Genomic DNA, 23,096 nt, shown 5'->3' with positions numbered 1-23,096 from the left:
TAGTAATACCTGTCCTGATGGCATAGGACAAAGTGGCTGACATGAAGAGGACCATATGAGAGGAGCCATCATGGACATTAGACAACACTGGAACATTGAAATAGGAACCAGGATACATTAATGTTCTCAGTAACACGTGTGTGGTTGTGGCTTGTAAGGGCCTCATATACTTCATATAGCAGAAAGGGGGAGAGAGAAAGAGATAGAGAGAGGGAGGGCATAAAGACTGCAATGAGTACTGTGTCCTTTTTCATGGCAGCCGTGTTTATATGCCTTGACGTAATCAGAATCAGACTATCTTTATTGGTCAAGTATGTTTACACATAAGGACTTTGACTCTAGTCTCTACTCTCTCTAGTGGCTCTCAATGAATGTTCTTACACATAACAATGTTCAGGATGATACACATGGACATGCAGCCAAAACAAGGACAACAAAGCTGAACAAAGATCATTAAAAATAAGAATATTAATGTTATGTACAAGTAAGTAGGTGAAAAAATAGATACATATATTAAGAAACAAGAAATGGAAAACAACATATAACAGTGTCTACAGATCAAACTGTAGACACTGTTGTCAATTGTAAACAGGATACAAAGTAATGCAATAGTGTGTAAGAGTGCAGGGAGTGCTGAAATAAATATTGAATGTAGCTGCAACAATTAGTCAATTAATTGATTAGTTGCCAACTATTAAATTAATCACCAACTATTTTGATCATTGATTAACTGTTTTGAGTCATCTTTAAGTCAATTTTCTGGTTTCTTTAGTCTTTTATGACAGTAAACTCAATCTCTTTGAGTTGTGAACTTTTTTTTTTTTTTTTTTTGAGGAAGTCTTGGGTTTTGGGAAACAGTGATCATCATTTTTCACAATTATCTGACATTTTATGGACCAAATGTCTAATTGATTAATTGATAATGAAAATGTTTGTTAGTTGCAGCAAAAATTGAATAGATTATGTAATAAGTTACTTTATATACTGTACATACAGTCGATATAAACATAGATGTAATAATATTATTAATAATGATTACAAAACTTACTGTCTTTTCTTTGTTTGACTAAGTTACAGTAATGTAATATACATAGAAAAATATGCATGTGGAAAAATATCTTGAATTTGTTGCTGTGTAGTGAAGCATCAAGCTAAAAAAATAAAGTCTTATGTGTTACTTCATGCATTTGTTACAGTAAAACTTGTGAAAAACACAATAACTGGTTACAAATCACATAATCCACTTAACTCCGTAATGTAAAAATGTAGGCCTACTAATATTCACACAAGAATTTCAATGTGAATAAAGGTTACAAAAACTGAGCATGTCTAGGAATATGTAGTGAAAAGAGGTAGGTAGGTAGATAGATAGATAGATAGATAGATAGATAGATAGATAGATAGATAGATATTTACGTGTTCCACGCTTACTACTGCACAGCGTCGTGTCTCCGCCCCTCGCCCATGTGACAGCTACACCACTGAGTTTGGTCTGTATTTGTGACAGACTTCATCTCCTGCAGCAGTGAACGACTACTCATCCGAAGGTAAAGCAACATTTTCTGAAACTCACTCAGATTCAGTTTTCAGTTTTAATCTGTAGCAACACTTGCGTAAGTCTGAAGTTTTCCACGTTAATTAGTTTGCTTTGAAGTGCTGCTCAACTTGATGCATATTTTACCGACATGTTGCTCACTCTGTTACATAATATAGGCCAGTGGTTCTCAAAGGGGTCTTGAGGGGGCTCCAGGGGGTCCTCAGTAAAAAGGGGAATCATTTATTTTCACTATAACTCCATGCATAAGTAACACAATGACAGAATATATGACTGTTTTGGTCATGGGTTTCATACACTTTCTATAATGAAACATATAAAAGCAAAAAATCTCATCAGATGGGAAAAAGTTTGAGAACCACTGATATAGGCTACTACACTCATATTATAATGTGTCTAGATTACAAAAGTTTTACTCAGTTTTAGTGAAGGATCCACTCAACCCTGCAATCTATCAAACATAGTGATCAGTACAGATTAATATTCATTTTGATGTTTTTTTTATTCTTTTTTCTATTCAATAAATCTATTGCACATTACAGTAATAACAATAATGTATTATTTTAAGTAATATATTGTTTAATAATAGGCTATGGAAACAATAATAGAATAATAACTTTCTAATCACATCCAATCTTATGTAATAGAATACAATGTGCATACACTAGAGATCCAGATGATCATGTCAAGAAGATGTTAGTCTGTTTCCATACAGGATGCATTTATAGGTGAGTAATGTCTGAATTAACATGAATTAAGTGTTGTGTCATGTAAATTCAGACATGCGGGTGGCAGTGATTGGAGCTGGAGTCATCGGCCTGTCCACCGCTCAGAGCATATATGAGCAGTATCACTCCATTGTCAGCCCACTGACTATTGAGGTGTACGCAGACTGTTTCACTCCACTGACCACCAGTGATGGAGCTGCTGGCTTCTGGCAGCCGTACCTTTATGACAAGGGCAACATCCAGGAGACGTAAGTGTTTTCTCTTTCACTCCCTCTGTATGTATAAAAAGTGACCATCGTTTTAATGTTGTCTTCTGCTCACCTTTAGAAAATGGAATAAAGAGACATTTGACTACTTGCTGAGCTGCCTCAGTTCACCAGAGTCCATAAAGATGGGAGTATTCCTCCAGTCTGGTTACAACCTCTGCACTGAACCAGCACCGGTGAGCAAAGCTTTGTTCTTGGAAAATGCACAATGGATTTGACCTGTAAGATAAGATTTTACCTTGTTTCCGACGACTTTTATAACCGAGAGCAAAGGTACTGTGCAATGAAAATTGTAGATAAATGGATGATGGTTATGATGTAACCTTGAGATAAGTCATTCATATATATCACATACCAGTGGACTATATACCATAAACACACTCCATTAGTATTCAGCCTGAGTGAAAGTAGAGCTTTGTTCAGATGCACAAAGATGGCCGCCTGCAATGCTTAGAAAACAATTACAGTGAGGCCACATTATGGGTAAAACTCAGACTCAGGGGTTAATTGGGATTCTGTATCCTGACTGCAAACTAACACAGGCATGTTGAGGACATGATAGACATGATCTCTTACTAAGTCAGTTGTTTTTGACTGCAGGATCCATCATTTAAAGATATTGTCCTGGGCTTCAGGCAGCTCACAGAGCGAGAGCTGCAGATGTTTCCTGGATACAAGTAGGTTCTTGCTAAAAGTTTGAAGACGAAAAACGTATCTTGATAAAAGTCTTTTCCTTCATCTCCAAAGCTTTCTTCAAGTAACTGGCTAAATGTTTAATATGTGAATAACCAACTTAGTTCTTGTGCATTATTCATGTTTTTAAGAAACTCTCTGTTTTGATCTTACTTAACAGTATAGTGGTTGTTCTCAATACAAGATAAAAAACATGAATGATTGAATGGATGATTCTGTCACCAGCTGTTACTCTAACACACGTATCTCTTCTTCTATGTCTAACACTTTAGTTATGGATGGTTCAACACTGCACTCATGGTGGAAGGTAAAACATACTTACCTTGGCTGATGGATTGGTGAGTGATTAACTTCTCTTTTGAGTGACTTTCCATGGCAGAGTAGTTGTCAGCATTTTTTTTTCACCAGAACTTAACAAATCCTGAGTTGAACTTTGAACTATTGTATCACTTGCTTGCAACATAATTCATTACTGAATAAAAAGATGAAAGGAAACAAAAACAACACCTGACTGTGTGTTATTTAAATTTTTGTGGCTTTTAAATTCCTAATTTTCCTCACAAAGATCAATAGAGTTTTATCTTATCTTCAACACATGGTTTCTATTTAGCATGTAATGTCTCAATCTGTGTCTGAAATAGTTCATTTTAGAGTGTGTTTGCAATTTTGTAGCATTGTTCATTGTCATCCCATAGTGCATTGTGGAAAGTAGCACGTAGTCAATGGTCACTAATTGAGAGCTATAACTACCATCATGAATTGTGCAGATGTGGGAAAAAGACAGCTGCTAGACAAAAGGAATGACCTGATTAGTGTCTGCAACTGTTTTTGTTGATTTTACCGTCACTACCGACACACTATACAGTCCACTGCATAGAGGTGTGAAAGTGTAACTTCAGACACAGCTTTAGACCCAGATTAAAATTCTACCTCACTAGTATCCACACTGGTTTAGAAAGCTTGAGTTCAAGTTTAACAAAAATGAAAATAAGTTCATTTTTTTAGCTGTGGTTTTCTGGTGTTGGTAATGTACATCTGGTTCTGTGTTATCTCCAGGTTGCAAAAAAGGGGTGTGAAATTTTATCACAGGAAAATTCACTCCTTCAAGGAGGTTAGTGAGGGCTTTTTTTTAAATATTGTAGTTGCATTTATATTGTTAGCTGTTCATAGCTAGTCTTTAATAATGAATCATCCACAAAAAATTGCAAATTTTAACTTACCTTAGGAAAGCTACAGAAGTGCCAAATGTTATCACTTGTCATGTTTGCTATCTCTTATCATGCCTCCCTGTTTTTAGTTGGCAGAAAGTGGGGCAGACGTGATAATAAACTGTACTGGGATAAGATCAGGAGAGCTCCAGCCAGACCCGGAGCTCAAACCGGGCCGGGGCCAGATAGTGAAGGTGAGAAAGTGAGAACAGTTCAAGTGTCTGTTTGTTGTTTATATAACCAACTATAAAGACACCAAGGGAATAACTGTCTGCTCTTGTTACTCCCCTGTTTTACAGGTGGATGCTCCATGGTTGAAGCACTGGATTCTTACCCACGATTTTAAGACAGGAGTCTACAATTCACCGTACATCATCCCAGGGTAGCGCTAGTAACACAATGCACTGTTGAATACTGCTGGAGTTTACTATTGTAGTGTTTATAGTGATGGCTAGTAGTACTTGTGTACTTTTAGATTTATCTTAAACACTATGCATGTTTCTAATCCACCAGCTCTAAACATGGCCTTATATATAATTTAGCTAAATTATGTTTTTAACATCACATTCACTCCAGCAGTGGTTGCAGAGGTTTCGCTGTGTTGTCCAGCTACAGTGTCATGATGTTGCTTTTAGTGTTTCTGAAGCCTGAAAGCCAGAGTTGCTGAACTTTGTCTGCAGGAGTCGTCTTGTGACAGTCGGTGGGGTGTTCCAGATAGGAAACTGGAGTGAACAGAACAATTCCACTGATCATAAAAAAATCTGGGAAAACGCTTGCCAGCTCGAGCCTAGTCTCAAGGTGAAATGATATAAAAAGACTTTCTGACTCTACAGTAATAAATTATTTAGAATATCTTCTCTAGTGCTCAAGTATAGGCTTAGGGTTATTTAAAATGTGATATATTTAGAATATACATTCAGTCCTTAAACATGTTACTGATTCTAACGAAATCAAGATTCTGTGAAGTAATACCAGCACTAGTAGTTTAGTATGTTATACTTCTGTTTGTTTCTGCATCAATTTTCTTAACATTTCAGAAAAATGTTTCTAACCTCAGCATGCCAGGATAGTAGAGGACTGGGCCGGCCTCAGGCCTGTTCGCAGCAAAGTCAGACTGGAGAGGGAGACCATACCGTCCGGAGCAACTGCAATAGAGGTAATCCATAACAACTGATCAGTACTCCACATATGAATATTGATCCTTAGTTTCTGATATATCATGGCTCTAATTCAGGTGATACACAACTATGGTCACGGAGGTTTCGGACTCACCATTCACCGAGGCTGCGCCCAGGAAGCGGCGAGGCTCTTCGGTCAGATCATGGAAGAAAAAGGGAAAGGGCCAAAAGCTCGCTTGTAGACTTGTGTTTAGCAGTAGAGGCTCATTTTTAAAATTTTAATCAAAGTGCCTTGTATCCAAAACACATGTGTTGTGTCTGTAATTAACACTTAAAGCAAACTGATATTCAGTATCATGTATCTTTGGAGTAATTACATCACTTCAACAGTGTAATGTATATGTAACATGAAAGAGGAGATACATGTTCTTGTCCATTCACATGTGATGAAATACGCTTAAAATCTGTACAAGGTAATTTTAAAAAGAAATAAAACATATAGAGTGTATATATCTTTGAAAATGTTCTCAGTAAATGTAAAAAAACAGAGAAACTTACTGATAATGATTATACCTGATAAATAATAAATAATAACATGAATCCGCTGCTCTTTTTGAAGATCATTTACTACAGTATCATACACATTTACATTCAGTGCATTGACAAGAATCTGTGCACACAGACACTTAATGCAGCACTATATCTCAAACACTGGCAGGTAGGAGTCAGCTTGCTGGACCTGTGCTAGTTAATCTCTCTCTTTTTTTTTTTTTTTTAAATAAAACTTTGCTCAGTGTGTTTACTCATTGAATCAGACTAGGCAAAGTCCATCTCCACATCACCTTTGTTACAAACAAAAGCAAAGACAACAACTAAACCAGGTAATGATACATTATTTACAGAAAGACAGAATGTAACATCCTGATAAATGGTCGATGTGTTGCATGTCTATATGTGTTGTTAACGTAGAGTGGTAGATGCAGAATAGTTTATAGATCCTACCACCATATACCCATGTTAATGTCAATTTTTTAAATCATTGAATTCTAACTATCTAGGTTGAATAAGTTTTGGGTGATGATTTGATGAAAATACTCTTATTTGAATCTCCTAATACTTCAAATTGCATAATGTTTTCCAATGTAATGCAGGATTTGTGGACTTCTTCCACCTTGTGCTATAAATATGAGATACTGTGGACAGCACATTGATGCTCTGATGAAGGCAGATTTGTCTGCTCGTTGTAAATAAAATTACCACAAAATGATCAAGACATACGTTGACCTTTGTTTATTACTACGGGAATAATACTGGCCTCATTTCTTCAGGGAACAACAAATATACTACTGGGCCTCACATAAAAACAGAAAACACTTAAACACAGGAAGAAGGAATGCCAGCAAGTCACTGACTTACTGTACAGTTTTTCCTTTTATAACAACTCGCGCCTTGACGGTCTTTGATTTAATTTAATGATCTGTTGATGTGGATCTCCTCTTCACTCCAGCAATGCACTTCTTATAAAACTGAGTTTGTAATCTGTGTGTCTTAACAGGCAATTTGTGTGCACAAGATAATTCTCTTTCTCATCTACACACCTAAAGCAGCTGTTTCATAAGGTAAAGAGCAGGTCTCGCAATGACAGAATAGGTAGTTTAAGGCTTTCTGAAAAGTAGTTAGTTGTTTGAAGCTATTTTAACACTTAATAAAGAGGGTGACCCTTTATTCTCCTTTGCGTCTCTTGCTTTAGAAAAGCAGGATTCAAATACTTCACTTAAAGTATTTAAATTCTCACTTGTTCAAGAAGGTTTCACTTGTCTCCCACCATTCGTTTACTCAATCTTGCACTCATGTAGGCAATTTTGTCTTCCCAATCACCCAGCGTGAGGTTAAACAGTGGCAAAATTGTGACAGCAATGGTGATCGAAGACAATAATTACAGTGACATGTAAAAAATATTGTGCTGCCTGGCCTCTGAAGCCACTGTGGTGCCTAAACTGAAGGGTCATAGGATGGGACTGGAGATGGACACGGAAAGCTGATCTAGCTTTTTTTGGCCTCTCCTTGCCTCTTTTCACCACTGCGGTCACCTCTTGGTTGTACTCCAGCCGGCAAGTCCTCAGCCCTGGGAACCGGAGCTGGAGTTAGGGATTCGCCCTGAGCTTTGGGAGGAGGCCCGGCCCATCATCTCCTGGCCCCACTCACGATGGCTGGACTCCTGCAGGGCCCGACCCGTTGTCTCAATTGGCAGTGCACAGGAGGCAATGGCAGCAAGGAGGCAGCAGCAGCAGTACACGGACAGAGCCAGGTATACAGAGGACTCCAACATAACCTGCAGGATAAAGTGGAAGGACGAACAAATGTTATCACTTTGCCACTTTCTCACTTTGTACAGTATTTAAAAGGAGAAAACTGCTAAATGGGTGTTACCTGTGCAACAAAAGGTGTAATGAGGGCACCGACTCTGGCCATTCCACTGCTTGTTCCCAGACCTAAAGCCCTGGTCGCGGTTGGATACACCTGCACAGTATCAGAAAATATAGAGGAGGCCCTATCTTCTGTTGCATTTCACACAATACAAGCAAAACTTATATCTGTTTTTCTATACTTTACCTCTGGAGTGTACACGTAGGCGGCCTGGAATCCTCCTGCGATGAAAGCTCTGGCGATGAATATCAACACGGTCATGGATACTCTGGAACAGATGAACCCAAAGCAGTAACAATGGATAAATGGCGGATCCGCAATGGGTTTGAAAAAAAAAAGAACATTTTAACATTCTCATGAGGGTCCACTTTACCTCCCGACACAACCGTAGAGTGGGATGATGCACATAGAGAAGACCAAGAAACACAGCGCCATGGTCTTCCTCCTTCCCAATCGATCAATAGCCCACAGTGTCACCAGCAGTCCTATAGAACATAAATCAGTGACCTTACTCAAACAGCATGTTTGTAAGATATAAAACACTGATTTTCCCTTATGTCTATGTCTTATGTCTGTAACTTATGACGTTAATGATGGTGCTGCTCTGTACGGGTTTGACTTTAAGTCTCTTATGTCATAAGTTACACCTTGCCAAAGTGTCTTACTGGTCTGTCCTTGAAATACACTGAAGTAATGTAGTAACATGTAATTATTGACCCTTTTCAGTATAACATAGCAATCGTTGCAGCAACTAATAGCATTCATCAGGAAATGATCACATAATTACTTGTATAAAGAACCTATAGTGAGTACAAAGACATACATACACACAGTATAGTAATTAACACTTGATAAACCAAAAATGATATAAACAGTAGTATTTTAATGCACCTTTTACTGCATAATATCAGAGAATTAAACCAGATATTAACCTTGTGCCAATATTTAATAATCTAGTAAATATAATTCATGTGCAGTGAAAATGCTGCCATAAGTAACTATTATCATTTAATTGAAAATGTGTATAGACTAATAGAGAAAAAAATTAACAAATTTGTACCTGGGAATTCAGATAAGGTCGTCCACAACAGATCTTTATAGTCATCAGAGTTCAGATATTTACACTCCAAGCTGCATCGGAGCTCCATCTTATTACCTTTGGACACTAGAGGGAGATATAGAACAACAAATAAACAGGATAGTACACACCCAGCATTGTCTCAGTCTGCTCACTCTGTGCTGTCTCTTGTGTTGCTTTTGCAAAAACAAACTGTGTAACCAAATCTGTGCATAAGGAAAGATATTAAATGTGTAGACCTTTTTTCACATTACATATTTTGATTTGTAGAAGTAAGAAGTAAGTCGTAAGTCACAGAGGTGTGACTAATAGCATTAACAGTGGCTCAGTTCCCAATTTCAGTTTCCATTAAGTGTGCCAGTAAAATATTGTTAATGTTAATTAATTTTTTCACTGACTTAGAAGTATGATTTATTTAATATTTATTCATTCCAAATGCATAGTTTACTTACACTAGCTCCCATTTCTTCATTTTAGAAATGTAGACTACATTAATCTCTTCTGTTCTGGGTATATATGTATATATGTATATATGTATGTATGCATGAATGTATGTATGTGTGTGTGTATATATATATATATATATATATATATATATATGTGTGTGTGTGTGTGTGTGTGTGTGTGTGTGTGTGTGTGTATATATATATATATATATATATATATACACACACACACACACACATATAGTCACAGAACTACAATCTCTCTTTTATCTTTGAACCAACATTAAAAGGTGTGTGTGCCCTTGAGTGTATGAGAGCTTCTGTCGTTTTGTTTGAGCAGTGACTCACTTCCACATGCACCCCCTTCCTGAAACAGCTCTGTGGTGAGCAGCACCAATCCATAGTAGGAGAAGGCATTTGCAAACCTGAGGAGACAGAGACCCAGCTGATGAATATGACTGTGCAACAAGACAATGTAAAGTTTTGGAGAATAAGAAAAGAAAGTCAGTGAGTAATGGGATGAGGATGTGACTGGTACTCACCAAATAAACCACAGCAGAATTGTGGTCCAGCGAAGGTGGGATGAAAACAAGTCTCGAATCTTCCCACGATCCTCCTGATTGAAAAAAACAGACATAAAAAAACATAATATTAGGTCATACATGAATTATAAGTTATCTACAGAAACATCCTCTTACCTGTCTAGCAGCAATAAGTTTTCCCAGTGGCATGGGTGCTTTGTTCTCTGTGGCAATGCGCTTCAATGTGGCCAGAGCTTTTTCCTGATTTCCTGTCAGCACGTCATATCGAGCACTCTCTGGTAGCCACTGCTCCCCAAAGAGAAGAGACACGTCAGATGATAATGCTGCTTGCTTATTGTATATGATGTAAAGATAGCCTACTCATAACCTCATACTTACAAAACATAGGATGGCAAAGATGAAGAGAGGAATTGTAGAGAGGCCGAGCAGCCAACGCCAGCCCAGAGAGGGCATCACCAGGATTGCTAAGAGGACCTCAAACACAGTGCCCAACGCCCAAAATATCTGTGAGGCAACAGCAGTGAAAACAAGAGAAAAACAGGTTTGATTGCACGTTTTGTAATTTCTTGGTGACATAATCACTATGGCTAGATGGGTTCAGGGTAATCCATACCTCGATCAGCAAAATACACGTGGCTCTAGACTTCATAGGTAGAAATTCAGCATACAGTGTCACCCTTACAAAGAGAGACACTTCACTGTTAATTCAAACTCAAATGATTAATTACAGAGCTGCTTTTAGAGCAACCAATGAGGATTACTCACGACTGTGGTGCTCCTCCAATGCCAAAGCCCACCAGTGCACGGAGGAAGAGGATCCAGCCATAAATAGGTGCAAAAGCACTCATCAGGCCGTAGAACATGGTCCACAACACGCTCATTTTCAGACCCTGCATATGATCAAAACACAACCAGCTGCTAAACAAGTCATGTTGACCTGATACGTCTGTTCAGAAGAATAATTTGATTTCTCCTCACATGCTCTACATCCCCATATGACATCATAAATTGGACACCACTATTGTATGATATTAATCACTTTCTTCCATTTAGAGGTCCAAAAGCAACACTTCCAACACCTACAAACTCAATTCAATGTTTATCTTACAGAAAACAGAGGATTTATTAGAACTTACTGTCTTTCTTCCGTACTTGTCAGATATGTTTCCCCAAAGGGAAGAGCTGAGCATCATTCCAATAAACACCGCCTGCATTCGTGGAAAAAAATGTGAATGAATGTTGCATTTCTGCAACAATTCTAATGCACAACACTAAAATGTACAGCTTTTTTTTTACACAAGTCATCTTCTCTTGTACAGTGAATATTGTATTAAATACATCTAAATTAAGTGATCAATAATCAAAATCAATAAAAATAGGTATGGCTCAGGGTCTTTTTTTATATTACACTTAGAAACATAACTTTGGTTTTGTTTTGATGCTTCAACACAATCTAATGACATTAAAAACCATTAGGGGCTCAATTGTTTTCCATACAATTGTCACTAGTCTATACAAGCACTTATTTCAGAACAATTCCGAAGCGCTTAATCAATAACTATCAGGACAGTAATACAGCACTGCAAGCCGAGAGTACTTTATTGACATTAGAGAGCCATTACCGATGTAAGCAGTGCCACCTCGAGGCTTGGTAGTCTCCATTCACAGTGTAGCTGTGGGGCTAAGATGCTGAGGATCATCATCTCCATCGCATCAGCCATCTGAGCAAACAGGAAACCAAGAGGCACACAATAATTTAGTATTCAGTACACATAAAGATGTAGTACCTGGAGCGACGTAGTTTTAGTAAAGAGCAGTTCTCACCCAGGACAGACCAGTGAGGATGGAGAGTTTCCACTGAAATGTCCCAAAGCCTATGGCCTCTACGGCATCTTCTACCACGAATGTGTCTGAGGGAATGAGAAATGTAAGAATCTTTGAAGCCAAAGACAACTGAAATCATTTTACATTGCGAGGAGAGAAAACTGAGTATGAGTTTGGTAGGAATGTGTAGAGACAGGAAACCAAAGAAGCCCTGCCGTACTCTACCATCAGTTGGATTTGCAAACTCTCGAGGTACCGGAGCTCCATCTGCAAGTGCCACAGACTCCTGATCAGTCTGTTGCTCTGGAATCCTAACAACCTGCTCTCGATTCTCGCCATCATCCTCAGAGCGTGTGCTCTCACCTGTGCGACGGAAGCGGACAACACTACAAAAAAAAAAAAGAAGTAAAATATGATTTTCAAAAAAATCCCAAGAAGAAGCAAATATCCACAATATGGCTGGTCATAAGAGTTTCAGAGGTCTAGTGTCAAAGCCAAGCTGAGATTTGGAGGCTGTTGCCTAGGTGATACAAGCTTTTTATGGCTGTGATTTGTGAAAGGGTGGTTAAATCATCCAATGGGCGAACCATGTCAGGCCAGATAATGCACTCTACTGCTTGGCAAGCTTATAAAGGCTGAATACCCACAGATATACATGTTCACTACAGATAGAAGGTGTAATCTTCTCCCACATGTAGATAATAGATGGTTCGCTGAGGGTGAAACACTATAAGAGAACTTGAACTTGAGTGCCAGTGATGTTCTAATCACTGTAATTACATAACATAGCCTACTTGTGGTGGGAAGCATCAGTGCTGCAGATGAGTTGGTGAGATGTCCAGAAATGGGTATCTTGTAGTGTCCGCCGCTATGATATTCATTTTAAAGCTCTTATTAATGTTAAATACATATATTTTAATATATAATTATCCAGCAGTACAGCAAAAAAAAAAAAATCCCTGTTAGTCCATCCAATTCTTCTCTTTTGTCCCAACTGGAATAGATTTGTTATAATCTGTATGGTTTGACTGATAAACTATTTCATCTGGAAAAAGACTCTAAATATTATGTTACTGTTTGTCTTTGAGGAGCAATCCTAATGAAGGCCAGGCTAGACTAGTATGGGCCAGCCTTTAGCTTAATGTATGTACAGCAGGGTAGAAATAAATCACATTAGGTACTGAGACATGACAGCAAACACAATAACAAGTTAAGATGGAGAACTTGTCATCTGGCAATCCACAACAAACCCGCTTCTTATGAATAAATTAAAGCAAACTGGTCTCCTTGTTAAAATGCTACGACTGTAAACAAACCGCACCACCTTCAAAATGCTATATGGGTTGTTTTTTTACGCCTTAAACTATGAACATCTCTAAATAATCTAGCTGGATAGATATAGCTTGTAATTAAATGACTGTGCTGCTTTTTTTAGAGAATGCATGCTATTTGTGGTACAGCGAGCTGAGCAAACAAACACGGTGGGAAGAGGGAGCTGTCAGAGGGCGACGCGTCGGCCAAACATGCTGCCGAGGTTGAAGACGGACTCAATAAAAGCATACAAACGTGCACATGGTCATCTACTCACGGCAGCTGTCTCAGTTGGAACAGATCATCGTCCATTTTTGGTGTTTATTGGCTCGCTTTGTGTTTGGCCTCATCTCCGTTTACATTATCACGACGAGCAGCAGCGATTTCAGCACCGAGGAGAGCGACCCGCTCCGGGTGTCCGCTGACAGCCAATGAGAGGCCGAGTCACACAGCACGACACACACACACACACACACACACGCACGCGCGCACGCACAGAGAGCAGATAGGATGAGCTCAGGAGGATCTGACTGCTGATTACTGTGGCCAACAACACATGGCTTATCACCACCACACAGAGTCTGAGTGCCAGAGCTGATGAGGGGTGGGACATTATTGCAGTAATAAGTTGTCCTCACAGCTGGACTCAGATGATGCAAATATGCTTTAATCTGACCTTTAGAATAGTAATATTATTTATGAACACCTCAGATCACATTCTGCTTGCGCTGTAAATTATCTATGGCCTGATTTTAGATGATCAATTCAGTTTGTATGGTTTTTTTCTTAGAGAAAAATGATTATGCAAAAACTGTTATGCACGTTTTATTAGGATGTTTACTACTACTACTACTACTACTACTACTAAAAATAATAATAATTAATTCTATTCCTATTTTACAGCAAAACATGTGCTTATAAACAGAAACATCCATGCATACATACATACATACATACATACACACATACATACTGTACAAATATGTTGTGTTCATTTAAGAAAATGCTTGACTGAAAGGGAAGGTCTTGGTACTTTAGTTTTGGTTTTGTAATAATGTACTGTTGTTTGTACTGCAGTTTTTGCAGTGAATCTCAAAGGGCTACACTATTAAAACATATAAGATGAAGAGTTGAGATGAAAAGAACCTTCCTGAATAAAAAGCTTTTTGAGCCGGTGCTGCCCTCAGATGGTTAGGAAGGCTGCTCCACAAGGAAAGACAAGTTTCAAACACAGAGGAAATGTGTTTTACACAGCGAGGATATTGCCTAAGAGCAGCATTTAAAACACAAGAAAATAATGAAGATCAAGTAAAATACAAATAAACAAACAAATACCAGATATAAGGTATAAGGATGGATTCTGAAATTAAGCAACTGGGAATCAAAATTTACAGTATTGTTGTCTATAAAACAGCTTTTTTCTTTGTCTGTTAATAGTCTATAAATTGACCACAGTTAATATTATGCTCGACTTTTTCCACAATTTGTCAAATAACCTACAAAAATGCATATTTTTAGGGGCTTTGGAGCACATTTGTTTATCTAATTTAGACAAATTCAGTTCGACAAAAATAAGGTTTTGACTGTTTTTGTTAATAGAAGCTTCAAATGTGACTTGTTTGGATCCATTAAATTTCCATATATGTACGTGGCATTTAGCTAATAATATCATTATGTATCTTAAAGTCCATCTCCACTCAAAATAATGTTTTCTTCTTGTTCCTGCAGTTGGATGTTTGAGCTTCACTGTGCAGAATGATGTATGTGCAGAGTTTGACACTTGAAGGCTGTTTTCACTTTCATCTGCTGAAATTAGAAAGTTTCTCTGTGCTCATTGAAAATCAAATTTTAAAGGGTGGGCCTGCGAGCATGTTTTGTAACATTTCAACTGTTTGGAAGCCAATCCTGGTTCAATATTCAATTTACACAAGTGTGATGTGAAAACTTGAAGCCTTCAGTGCACAAACACTAAGAATGGACTTTACAGTCAACAAGGAGACATATTGTGTCCAGCAGTTCAACTTTTAAAACGAACAATATTTACATATTCATAGATTCTGGATTTTTAACGAGGGAGGAGTGGATGTAATTTTAAGGATTTTAACAAGATAATTGATCTTTATTGGTGGAAAAACCATACCAGACACAAATTATTATTCAAATAGAGTTTTTTATATACATCTTAAACATGTCTGGAGGGGATCTTTAAGAACTGTGAAAATTAGGAATCCAAAGAAATCACCACAATTTGTACAAGATTTCTTGTATGAGAACAAATAAAAAAAATCAGTGTTTCAAAATATCGCTGACAAAAAAACAATTTTCATCAATATCCTGTTAATGTTTTAACTTTGTCTTATATTTGCTCGAGAAGGTTGCACTCCAGTTGAAGATAAATCACGACTTCAGAAATGTGCGCAACTGACAATTTGTTGGTCGGAGCTTTAACCTTGAACACACCGGTGCGCCGCTCCGCGAATCCGTCGTGAAACATGCCATCAAAGACAGAAGTTCCGCAATGAAAGCAGGATGTTGTGGTGCAGACCAGAGAGCTCTGATAAGCTTGTTGGGGAGTTTCTTGGCACTGGACCCGTAGTCAGGTAAAAACAACAACTAAAGCTTATTTGTAGTTCACTTGGCCAGCGGTGAAACGGGTCATGACGTTGGACTCAAAGAAGTGTAAACATGCGCAGACGAGACAGTTAAACACGGAGTCCGGTTTAACGTTACAGCTTAAAAAACCTGCGAGGATACTGAACAATGAGACATGTCGAGTATATTTCATGATAACAGCTCGGATATTTCTGTATGGAGGCGACATAGTGCGCCGTGGGAACCGTAACCTCGGTGTTGTCGGTAAGTTAGCTCAGATGCTAACGCTAGCTCCTCCGTGGTCTCCTATCATCGGTCAGGTGGACGCGGCTGCTTAGATAATGTCACACAGAAGCTGCAAAATAACGCAACTAACCAAATTATTAACATTTAAAACTAGCGAAGTGGGACCAAGCAAACCAGGCTGAGGTGGAAAGAGGCTTTACTTGATCTGAAGTCACCTCTGGTCCTGTCTTTAATACAGATAAACGGCTCAAAGGTTAATTGATCACATTATTAATGCATTTAGTTTACAGCACGTCACCAGTTTTCATGGGAGAAGGTTTGCAGGCGCGACAAATAGAAAATAAATCCTGCCGTCATGAAGGTGATGTTCAGTTTCTGTTGAAATAGTTTTTGAGAGGTGTTGAGTCAACTCTGTGTTCATTTAGAAACTTGTAGTTTGTGGTGCTGTTGAATTGAAGTGTTTGTAATATTTAGTCTAATGTCACTGATATAAAATGTGAACATAACACACAGACCATGACTGGGTGCACGTGCTCATGTTGTCTTTGCTACACAGACTTGAGTTGAGAGAAAGAACCATGGTATGAAGTGTTTTATATATAATAAATAATAATAATAATAATAATAATAATAATAATAATAATAATAATAATGATGCATTTAATTTGTACTGCACTCTTCATTTGCAGTGAATATCAAAGTGCTACCATGTTAAAAACATATAAAGATAATAACATGAGTTAAGATGAACAAGACTCCCTAAATAAAAAGGATTTTAGGCCTGTTTTAAAAGAGTCTAGAGTCTGTGATGCCCTCAGATGGTTAGGAAAGCTGTTGGCAGATCTGAGGATGCGGGTGGAGGTTTGCGGTGTGATCAGTTCCTGTAGGTAGGGAGGCACGTGTCCGTTGATGGATTTGTATGTGAGTAGCAGGACTTTGTAGTCAATCCTGAAGGAAACAGGGAGTTAGTGCAATGAAGACAGTATTGGTGTCACATGTTTGTGTTTTCGCACTCTTGTCAGGATCCTGGCAGCGCTGTTCTGAATGTATTGGAGCTTCTGATGCTTCTGCCAGGGATCCCTGTGAAGAGCGCATTGCAGTAGTCCAGTCTTTACGAGATAAAAGCATGGACAAGTTTCTCTGCATCTGACAGGGTTAGAGAGGGGCAGCGTTTGGATAAACTTTTGAGATGGTAGAAATAGATTTTACATAGATGATCAAAAGTCAGCTGAGGGTCAAACCTAGGAGAAAAGGGGATGTCTTGGCTGTCAAAGGTGTGATGAGGTAAGGGGGATGACTGAATCTGGCAATATATTGATATAATATCGATATATTGCCCAGCCCTAGTGTGGAGTGCCAACAAGGAGTTGGGGTTTGGCTAACGGACACTTAAATGGAGCCAGAAAGCAATGTCTTAATCTCTCAGAGGCTACTGGGAGCTGCCACACAGGATGAACTCTGCTGTCTTTGCAACCTTTTGTTGTACAAGTCAGACTTTTAACCCCAGTTAGTACAGTTGTCTGTTTGTCAGTGAGAGAACAGTAAAAAACAGATTAAATAAAATGTAAGAATTGAAGTTGTCAACATTTGCCAGATCCCTCAAACAAAAAGACACGTCTCACTTTTACATTATCAACAGGAATGATATACAGTATGACTGTACATTCACCTATTACCTTCATACCTTTCTCCCTCTCCACTCTTTTTCTACCTGCCTTTTCTCTCTCTTCTCAATTCAAGGTCTGGCGCTTTAATTAACATAATGTTCTCTTTGCAGGAACAAGATGATAAAAAACTGGGGTGTCATTGGTGGGATAGCTGCTGCCATTGCAGCAGGAGTATATGTTTTGTGGGGCCCGATTACAGAAAGAAAGAAGAGAAAAAGAGGTGAGAATCAGTATAACAATTTATTACACAGATTATATGTTGGTTTATAAAAACAGCAGCTTAATAATGACCTGTGTTTCCTGCAGGTATGGTTCCTGGTCTGTTGAACCTGGGCAACACCTGCTTCCTGAACTCTTTGCTTCAGGGCTTGGCAGCATGTCCGTCCTTCATCAGGTGGCTGGAGAAGTTTTCAGGTTCACCTCCGATCCAGTCATGTAAAGACAACCAGCTGTCCAACACACTGCTTCAGCTTCTCAAAGGTAAAGAAAACAGTCAGTGACGTGAGTCAATAGAGCCCAGTGGACCCTCAGTGTTCATCCATATTTTTGACATGAATATTATTCTCTTAAATGCACTGACAGCTCTGTCCAGTGATGAGCCTGGGGAGGATGATGTACTGGATGCTGGATGCCTGCTAGATGTTCTCAGACTCTACCGGTGGCACATCAGTTCGTTTGAAGAGCAGGTTGGTCAATAGTGCTGTTGAGTGGTAATTTGTATGTCTACATATAATGCATGGTGCAGTGTTTATATAAATCTCAACATTTGTCTATTTGTGTTGTGTTTTTCTCTTCTTAGGATGCCCATGAACTTTTTCATGTCCTTACATCCTCTCTAGAGGAAGAGAGGGATCGTCAACCCAAAGTCACACACCTGTTTGACATGCAGTCGCTCGAGGCAAGTTATCATCTCCCTACTTGCATTGGCACTAAACCTGCACACAAACCTGTATTGCAAGTCAGTGTCTCCAGTATGAACTGCAGAACAGTTTTCTTAAAATAAATGTTAAGATCTGAAGGAAGAACTAAAACATGCACATAGAACCATGATGAAAATGACCTTGTCACCCAGTAGGTACTGCAGTGCACTTGTTTGATTGTAACATGTCTGCCTGTGTTGATAATGGATAACAGAGTAATAGTAGGGAGAAACACTGATCGGACAACCAAATATATAAAATGTTTGTAATGTGTAAATGTATGATAACACTCATCAGGAATAACAATAAAATAAAAAGTGAATGTAAGTTAAGTAAAAATTGTTTGAGAAGAAATGGACTGTATATGTTTTCTGGAGGGAAATTTGCGCACAATTTCACACGAATTCTGCTTCATGCACCTCTCAGTATGTGACCGAAATAACAATTACTGTAATCCTGCTTATTCTGTTTGTGTGTGTTTTTATACCAGAGTCTACCTGATCAAGATGAGAAAACTATGACTTGCAGAAGTCGAGGTAAGGAGACAAAGACATCAGGATCATTATAATATCAGGCAACAGAGAAGTACGATTGCCAAGATTATTTTTCCTTTTGCAGCTCCTCTTCATCCAATACCGAGTCCATGGAAGTTTCAGCATCCTTTTCATGGTCGTTTAACGAGCAACATGTCATGCAAGCGCTGTGAGCAACAAGTGAGTTTGATTTAGCCAAGTGAACAGCAAAAGAGTTTGTGGAGTTTTTTTTGATGTTTTTTTAATGGCAATTCATGCTTTCGCTTTGCTGTTTTCCAGAGTCCAGTACGGTATGATTCCTTTGAGAGCCTTTCACTGTCCATCCCTTTACCTCAGTGGGTAAGCAGAATTGTCAATATCATTACTTCTAAGAGTGCTTGAAGTACAGTAGTCATAGTATCCCACCTTAATATACGTTTTGTTGTACTGTTTAATCTGATGGGTGTTTGTCCTCAGGGTCGACCAATTTCTCTAGATCAGTGTCTACAACATTTCATCTCCTCAGAAACCATCAAAGAAGTGGAGTGTGAAAACTGCACTAAGGTACATCATCATCATTATAATTTTTCTTAAATTTTTAATTTACTGAAAACCACAGACAAACAACCATCATGACAAACTAAAGGCAGAGTAACTAATTTTCTGACAATTTGTCCTCAGCTTCATCAAGGGACCACAGCCAATGGGCAGGTTCTGGAAAGCCAGAGGACAACATTTGTTAAACAGCTTAAACTGGGAAAGGTAATTGTCATTTATATTTATCATGTTACTCGTATCTAAATGTTTGTACATTAAGATGATAATCACCAATCAGTAAAATCTGTACATTGATTGCTAAATCTATTTTGCCACCCAAATTAAGTGGACAAAAATCAGTAAAATCAAAGAAAACATTTCAATCATGAATAACAGATGTTGTAAACTGGACTGTTGTGGTCATTCAACATAATTGTCTCTTTCCTCCTTCTGTTAGCTCCCCCAGTGTCTCTGCATCCATTTACAAAGACTGACATGGTCCAGTGAAGGAACCCCCATCAAAAGACAGGAGCATGTGCAGTTTACAGAGTATCTATCAATGGACCGTTACAAACACAACGCTTCCACCCAGAGGAGTCAACGGATCAAATGTGCTCCAAAGCCCCTAAAAGCAGAAAAATCAGACGACGCCATGGAAAAGCACACTGCTAATGGCACCGGTACGCTGGATCCGTCAACTCTGTAATAATATCATCAGCAAGTTTGTATTTCCTCATGATGTATTTTAATTTACAGATGCAGAACATCATAACAACAACAAGCCTTTTTCCAATGGGAGCTGTTCATCTGTCTTTCTCCGATCCCCTGGTCTGAACCCACAGCTCGGCCTCACATATGACAGGTAAACTTCCTGTTACAACCGCAGGTTGTCAAGGTGCCACAATACAAGAAGTCAGGCATATTAAGCCGTTCAGTGTTATGGTAGGAATCACAGATTAAATCATTATACACAATACAATGGCAGTATGTTGCCCATGAGAACAATATCACAGAATCATCACAATATCTGTGCAACTGTCGAGGAACGCAAAACTTAAATGGTCAAGTTCAAAAAGCAGAACAGTTAATGTTAAAATAAAGAGATGAGACAGTGTTGTCTTATTAGACATGAGTATGGAAATTACGTAAATCACAAAATCAAGGCTTCAGTCACCAGATCTCAACCCACTTAAACTTCTATGAAAGATTTTAGTCCAACCTGTTAGACGCAGCTTTCTACCACATCGTGAAAACATCTGTAAACATCGTCTGATCTGAGTCTCTTTCCTCTCAGCTCCGCAGAGTACCTTTTCCAGCTCACGGCTGTGCTGGTTCACCACGGTGACATGCACTCAGGACATTTCGTAACGTACCGACGCAGCCCTCCCTCACCTCGCAGTTCTTCACCCATCAGCTCCCAGTGGCTTTGGGTGTCCGACGATTCGGTACGTAAAGCTAGCCTGCACGAGGTGCTGTCTTCCAACGCTTACATGCTCTTCTACGAAAGAGTCCGAAGACTGAACCTCACTCTGCGGTCAGAGGAGTAACCGGGAGCTCACAATCCAACAGCCTGACTGTTCGTCTGCCTTTCCAGTCACACTGTCACAGCTGTATGTGCCAGTTACAACGTGGTGGATCATGACTTTATGACACTGAGACCAGAGGGGAAAGTCATCCTAGAGACAGGTACAGTAGAGGTTATATTGCATCATGGATCACAGCAACACGGTGAAGGTCGTGCTGTGATTAGCTGATAGGAAATCCACAAATGGACAGTTTGCTGCTCTGACACAGAGCAGGAGGCTCTTAATCCCAAAGACTACGGACATGCAGGATTTTTTTTAGTCAAATGTTGTTGATCGAGTAAGCTACTTTCTTTTGACAGGTGTGTGAAAGTGTCTGTCATGTAACATTTTGGCTTCCTACGGACAAAAAAACAGGAAAACCTGACGATATAGTGCATTCCAAGCTAATAGCCCTGCAATAACTTGTACATGTGTGAAGCTTTTAATGTTCAGTTTTGTTGAGGCTGTAAGAAGAAATTCTGTGGCATTTTCATGCTGTAGTGTTTGAATGCAGTGTACTTAAAGGTGTTCCTGTTATTTTAACCTATTTTGTCCATCGCCTGTACTTCACAGACACAGACAGATAATAGTTGATTAGGACTTCTTGGAGATGTTACTTAGCAGTTGTTACACATTATGAAAAATCAAATAGTTAGAATTTTCCTCAATTCTGGTTCTCTGTTGTCTAATGGAATCTAATTTGCCTAATAATTCCTAGCAGTGTATGTAAACTGTATTGAAAATGAGGTTTCAATTGACATTGTTCATAAGCTGATGAATTTGATATTTTTTTATGTTTCCAATAATCCTTCTTACACTGTCGAGATTTGCATAGCTGCACAGTTGAGGTTAAAGTGCCATGTTGTCTTTAATGCTCGAGATTTATGGACATGAGATAAAATATGATGCATCAGAGCCATTTGGTATGGTGTCAAGATTTCTGCAAGATGGTTTAACAGATCAAATATGTGAAAGCCAGAGTATGACTGCAGGTTTTTGGGCAAGTTATCCTCAATATTTTTAATTCTGTGGAACTGATAACTGCCATGTTGCTCCTACCAAACCAGATGAGTCAAATTGAGAAAGGGCCTGGTGCAAAACCCCTTATTGATTTTGCAATTTGCACTATTGTATATTCATGTCAGATTGTGTGTATTTGTGTGCAATCTGTAAAGGTGATTGTTTTCAGGTATTAAAAGATAAAACAAATGCGCTCTTCAGAGTTTTTTTTTTTTTTTTAAAGGAAGACAGCTATATGCTAATTTTGAGGTAGCAGGTAAGTGGACTTGTGGTTAGAGACCATCCATCCATAATCCTGTCAACTCATGATCCACACATGTAATAATAACAGTGATACTTGGTGCTGGTATATCTAACATTTTGCAAACCATTGATTTCGGTATATTGATGATGAATTGCAAGATTTGTATCACAGCACCTTCTTGTTCCGTGATGTAAATGTCTTCTGATCAAAGTCTTTCACTTTTCCAGTAAACAACATAATTTCTCTGAGTTAAAGCAATATTTTTTCCAGAATATCAAGTAAAATACATAATATAAAAGAGTAAATTCACGGTCTTTAGTCACATCCTCGGGTTTAGTGTCATTGTTGACCTTTTCCACTACACCTTTAATCCATCCAAAGTGAAGGGTGACAAACATTACAGCCAAAAAGATGATCTACTGATCATAATTTTTGAAGAAAAATAAATCTTGTCATTTTTTTATACATCTGTGAGTCTTCTTTGGAACAGCACACAGTGTTTCTTTCCACCATGTGGTAAATTTGCAATGACTCCATCATGGTACATAAATAGCTCATTCCAGAGCAACACATACAGCCAAAAGTAGCCTTCATGGT

At 38.6% G+C, this 23,096-nt stretch overlaps 3 protein-coding genes across 5 annotated transcripts; 2 read left to right on the top strand and 1 right to left on the bottom strand.

The window, feature by feature from the left end:
- Positions 1–1,452: 1,452 nt before the first annotated feature.
- On the top strand, positions 1,453–6,841 carry LOC122996035 (D-amino-acid oxidase-like). 2 transcript variants are annotated; one of them, XM_044371560.1, is made up of 11 exons: positions 1,453–1,547; positions 2,336–2,531; positions 2,611–2,725; positions 3,150–3,226; positions 3,515–3,580; positions 4,299–4,353; positions 4,540–4,644; positions 4,750–4,832; positions 5,131–5,248; positions 5,508–5,606; positions 5,685–6,841. In XM_044371560.1, the coding sequence occupies exons 2-11, from the start codon at positions 2,338–2,340 to the stop codon at positions 5,808–5,810; spliced, it is 1,038 nt and encodes a 345-aa protein (XP_044227495.1). In that variant the 5' UTR covers positions 1,453–1,547; positions 2,336–2,337; the 3' UTR covers positions 5,811–6,841. The 2 variants fall into 2 exon arrangements, with proteins under 2 accessions (XP_044227495.1, XP_044227503.1); XM_044371568.1 differs by lacking the exon at positions 5,685–6,841 and having other exon boundaries at positions 5,488–5,606.
- svopa (SV2 related protein a) lies at positions 6,177–14,684 on the bottom strand. Its single transcript, XM_044371550.1, has 16 exons — positions 13,474–14,684; positions 12,111–12,271; positions 11,886–11,971; positions 11,684–11,782; positions 11,198–11,269; positions 10,827–10,951; positions 10,675–10,738; positions 10,440–10,565; positions 10,218–10,346; positions 10,062–10,135; positions 9,868–9,944; positions 9,056–9,160; positions 8,369–8,480; positions 8,182–8,263; positions 7,999–8,088; positions 6,177–7,900 (listed from the first exon to the last, which is right to left on the bottom strand). The coding sequence occupies exons 1-16, from the start codon at positions 13,506–13,508 to the stop codon at positions 7,688–7,690; spliced, it is 1,650 nt and encodes a 549-aa protein (XP_044227485.1). The 5' UTR covers positions 13,509–14,684; the 3' UTR covers positions 6,177–7,687.
- Positions 14,685–15,652: 968 nt separating this feature from the next.
- Positions 15,653–22,448, top strand: usp30 (ubiquitin specific peptidase 30). 2 transcript variants are annotated; one of them, XM_044371531.1, is made up of 13 exons: positions 15,653–15,796; positions 17,812–17,921; positions 18,008–18,181; positions 18,284–18,387; positions 18,501–18,599; positions 19,112–19,157; positions 19,240–19,334; positions 19,434–19,493; positions 19,611–19,697; positions 19,815–19,895; positions 20,128–20,350; positions 20,427–20,532; positions 20,965–22,448. In XM_044371531.1, exons 1-13 carry the CDS (start codon positions 15,726–15,728, stop codon positions 21,215–21,217), a joined length of 1,509 nt encoding a protein of 502 aa, XP_044227466.1. In that variant the 5' UTR covers positions 15,653–15,725; the 3' UTR covers positions 21,218–22,448. The 2 variants fall into 2 exon arrangements, with proteins under 2 accessions (XP_044227466.1, XP_044227475.1); XM_044371540.1 differs by lacking the exon at positions 15,653–15,796 and adding an exon at positions 15,842–16,052.
- The last annotated feature ends 648 nt before the right edge of the window (positions 22,449–23,096 follow it).

This window comes from Thunnus albacares, chromosome 2 (assembly GCF_914725855.1).
Source record: "Thunnus albacares chromosome 2, fThuAlb1.1, whole genome shotgun sequence".
Lineage (NCBI taxonomy): Eukaryota > Metazoa > Chordata > Actinopteri > Scombriformes > Scombridae > Thunnus > Thunnus albacares.
Note: the sequence above shows the minus strand (reverse complement) of the source record. Positions and strands in the feature narration are given on the sequence as shown.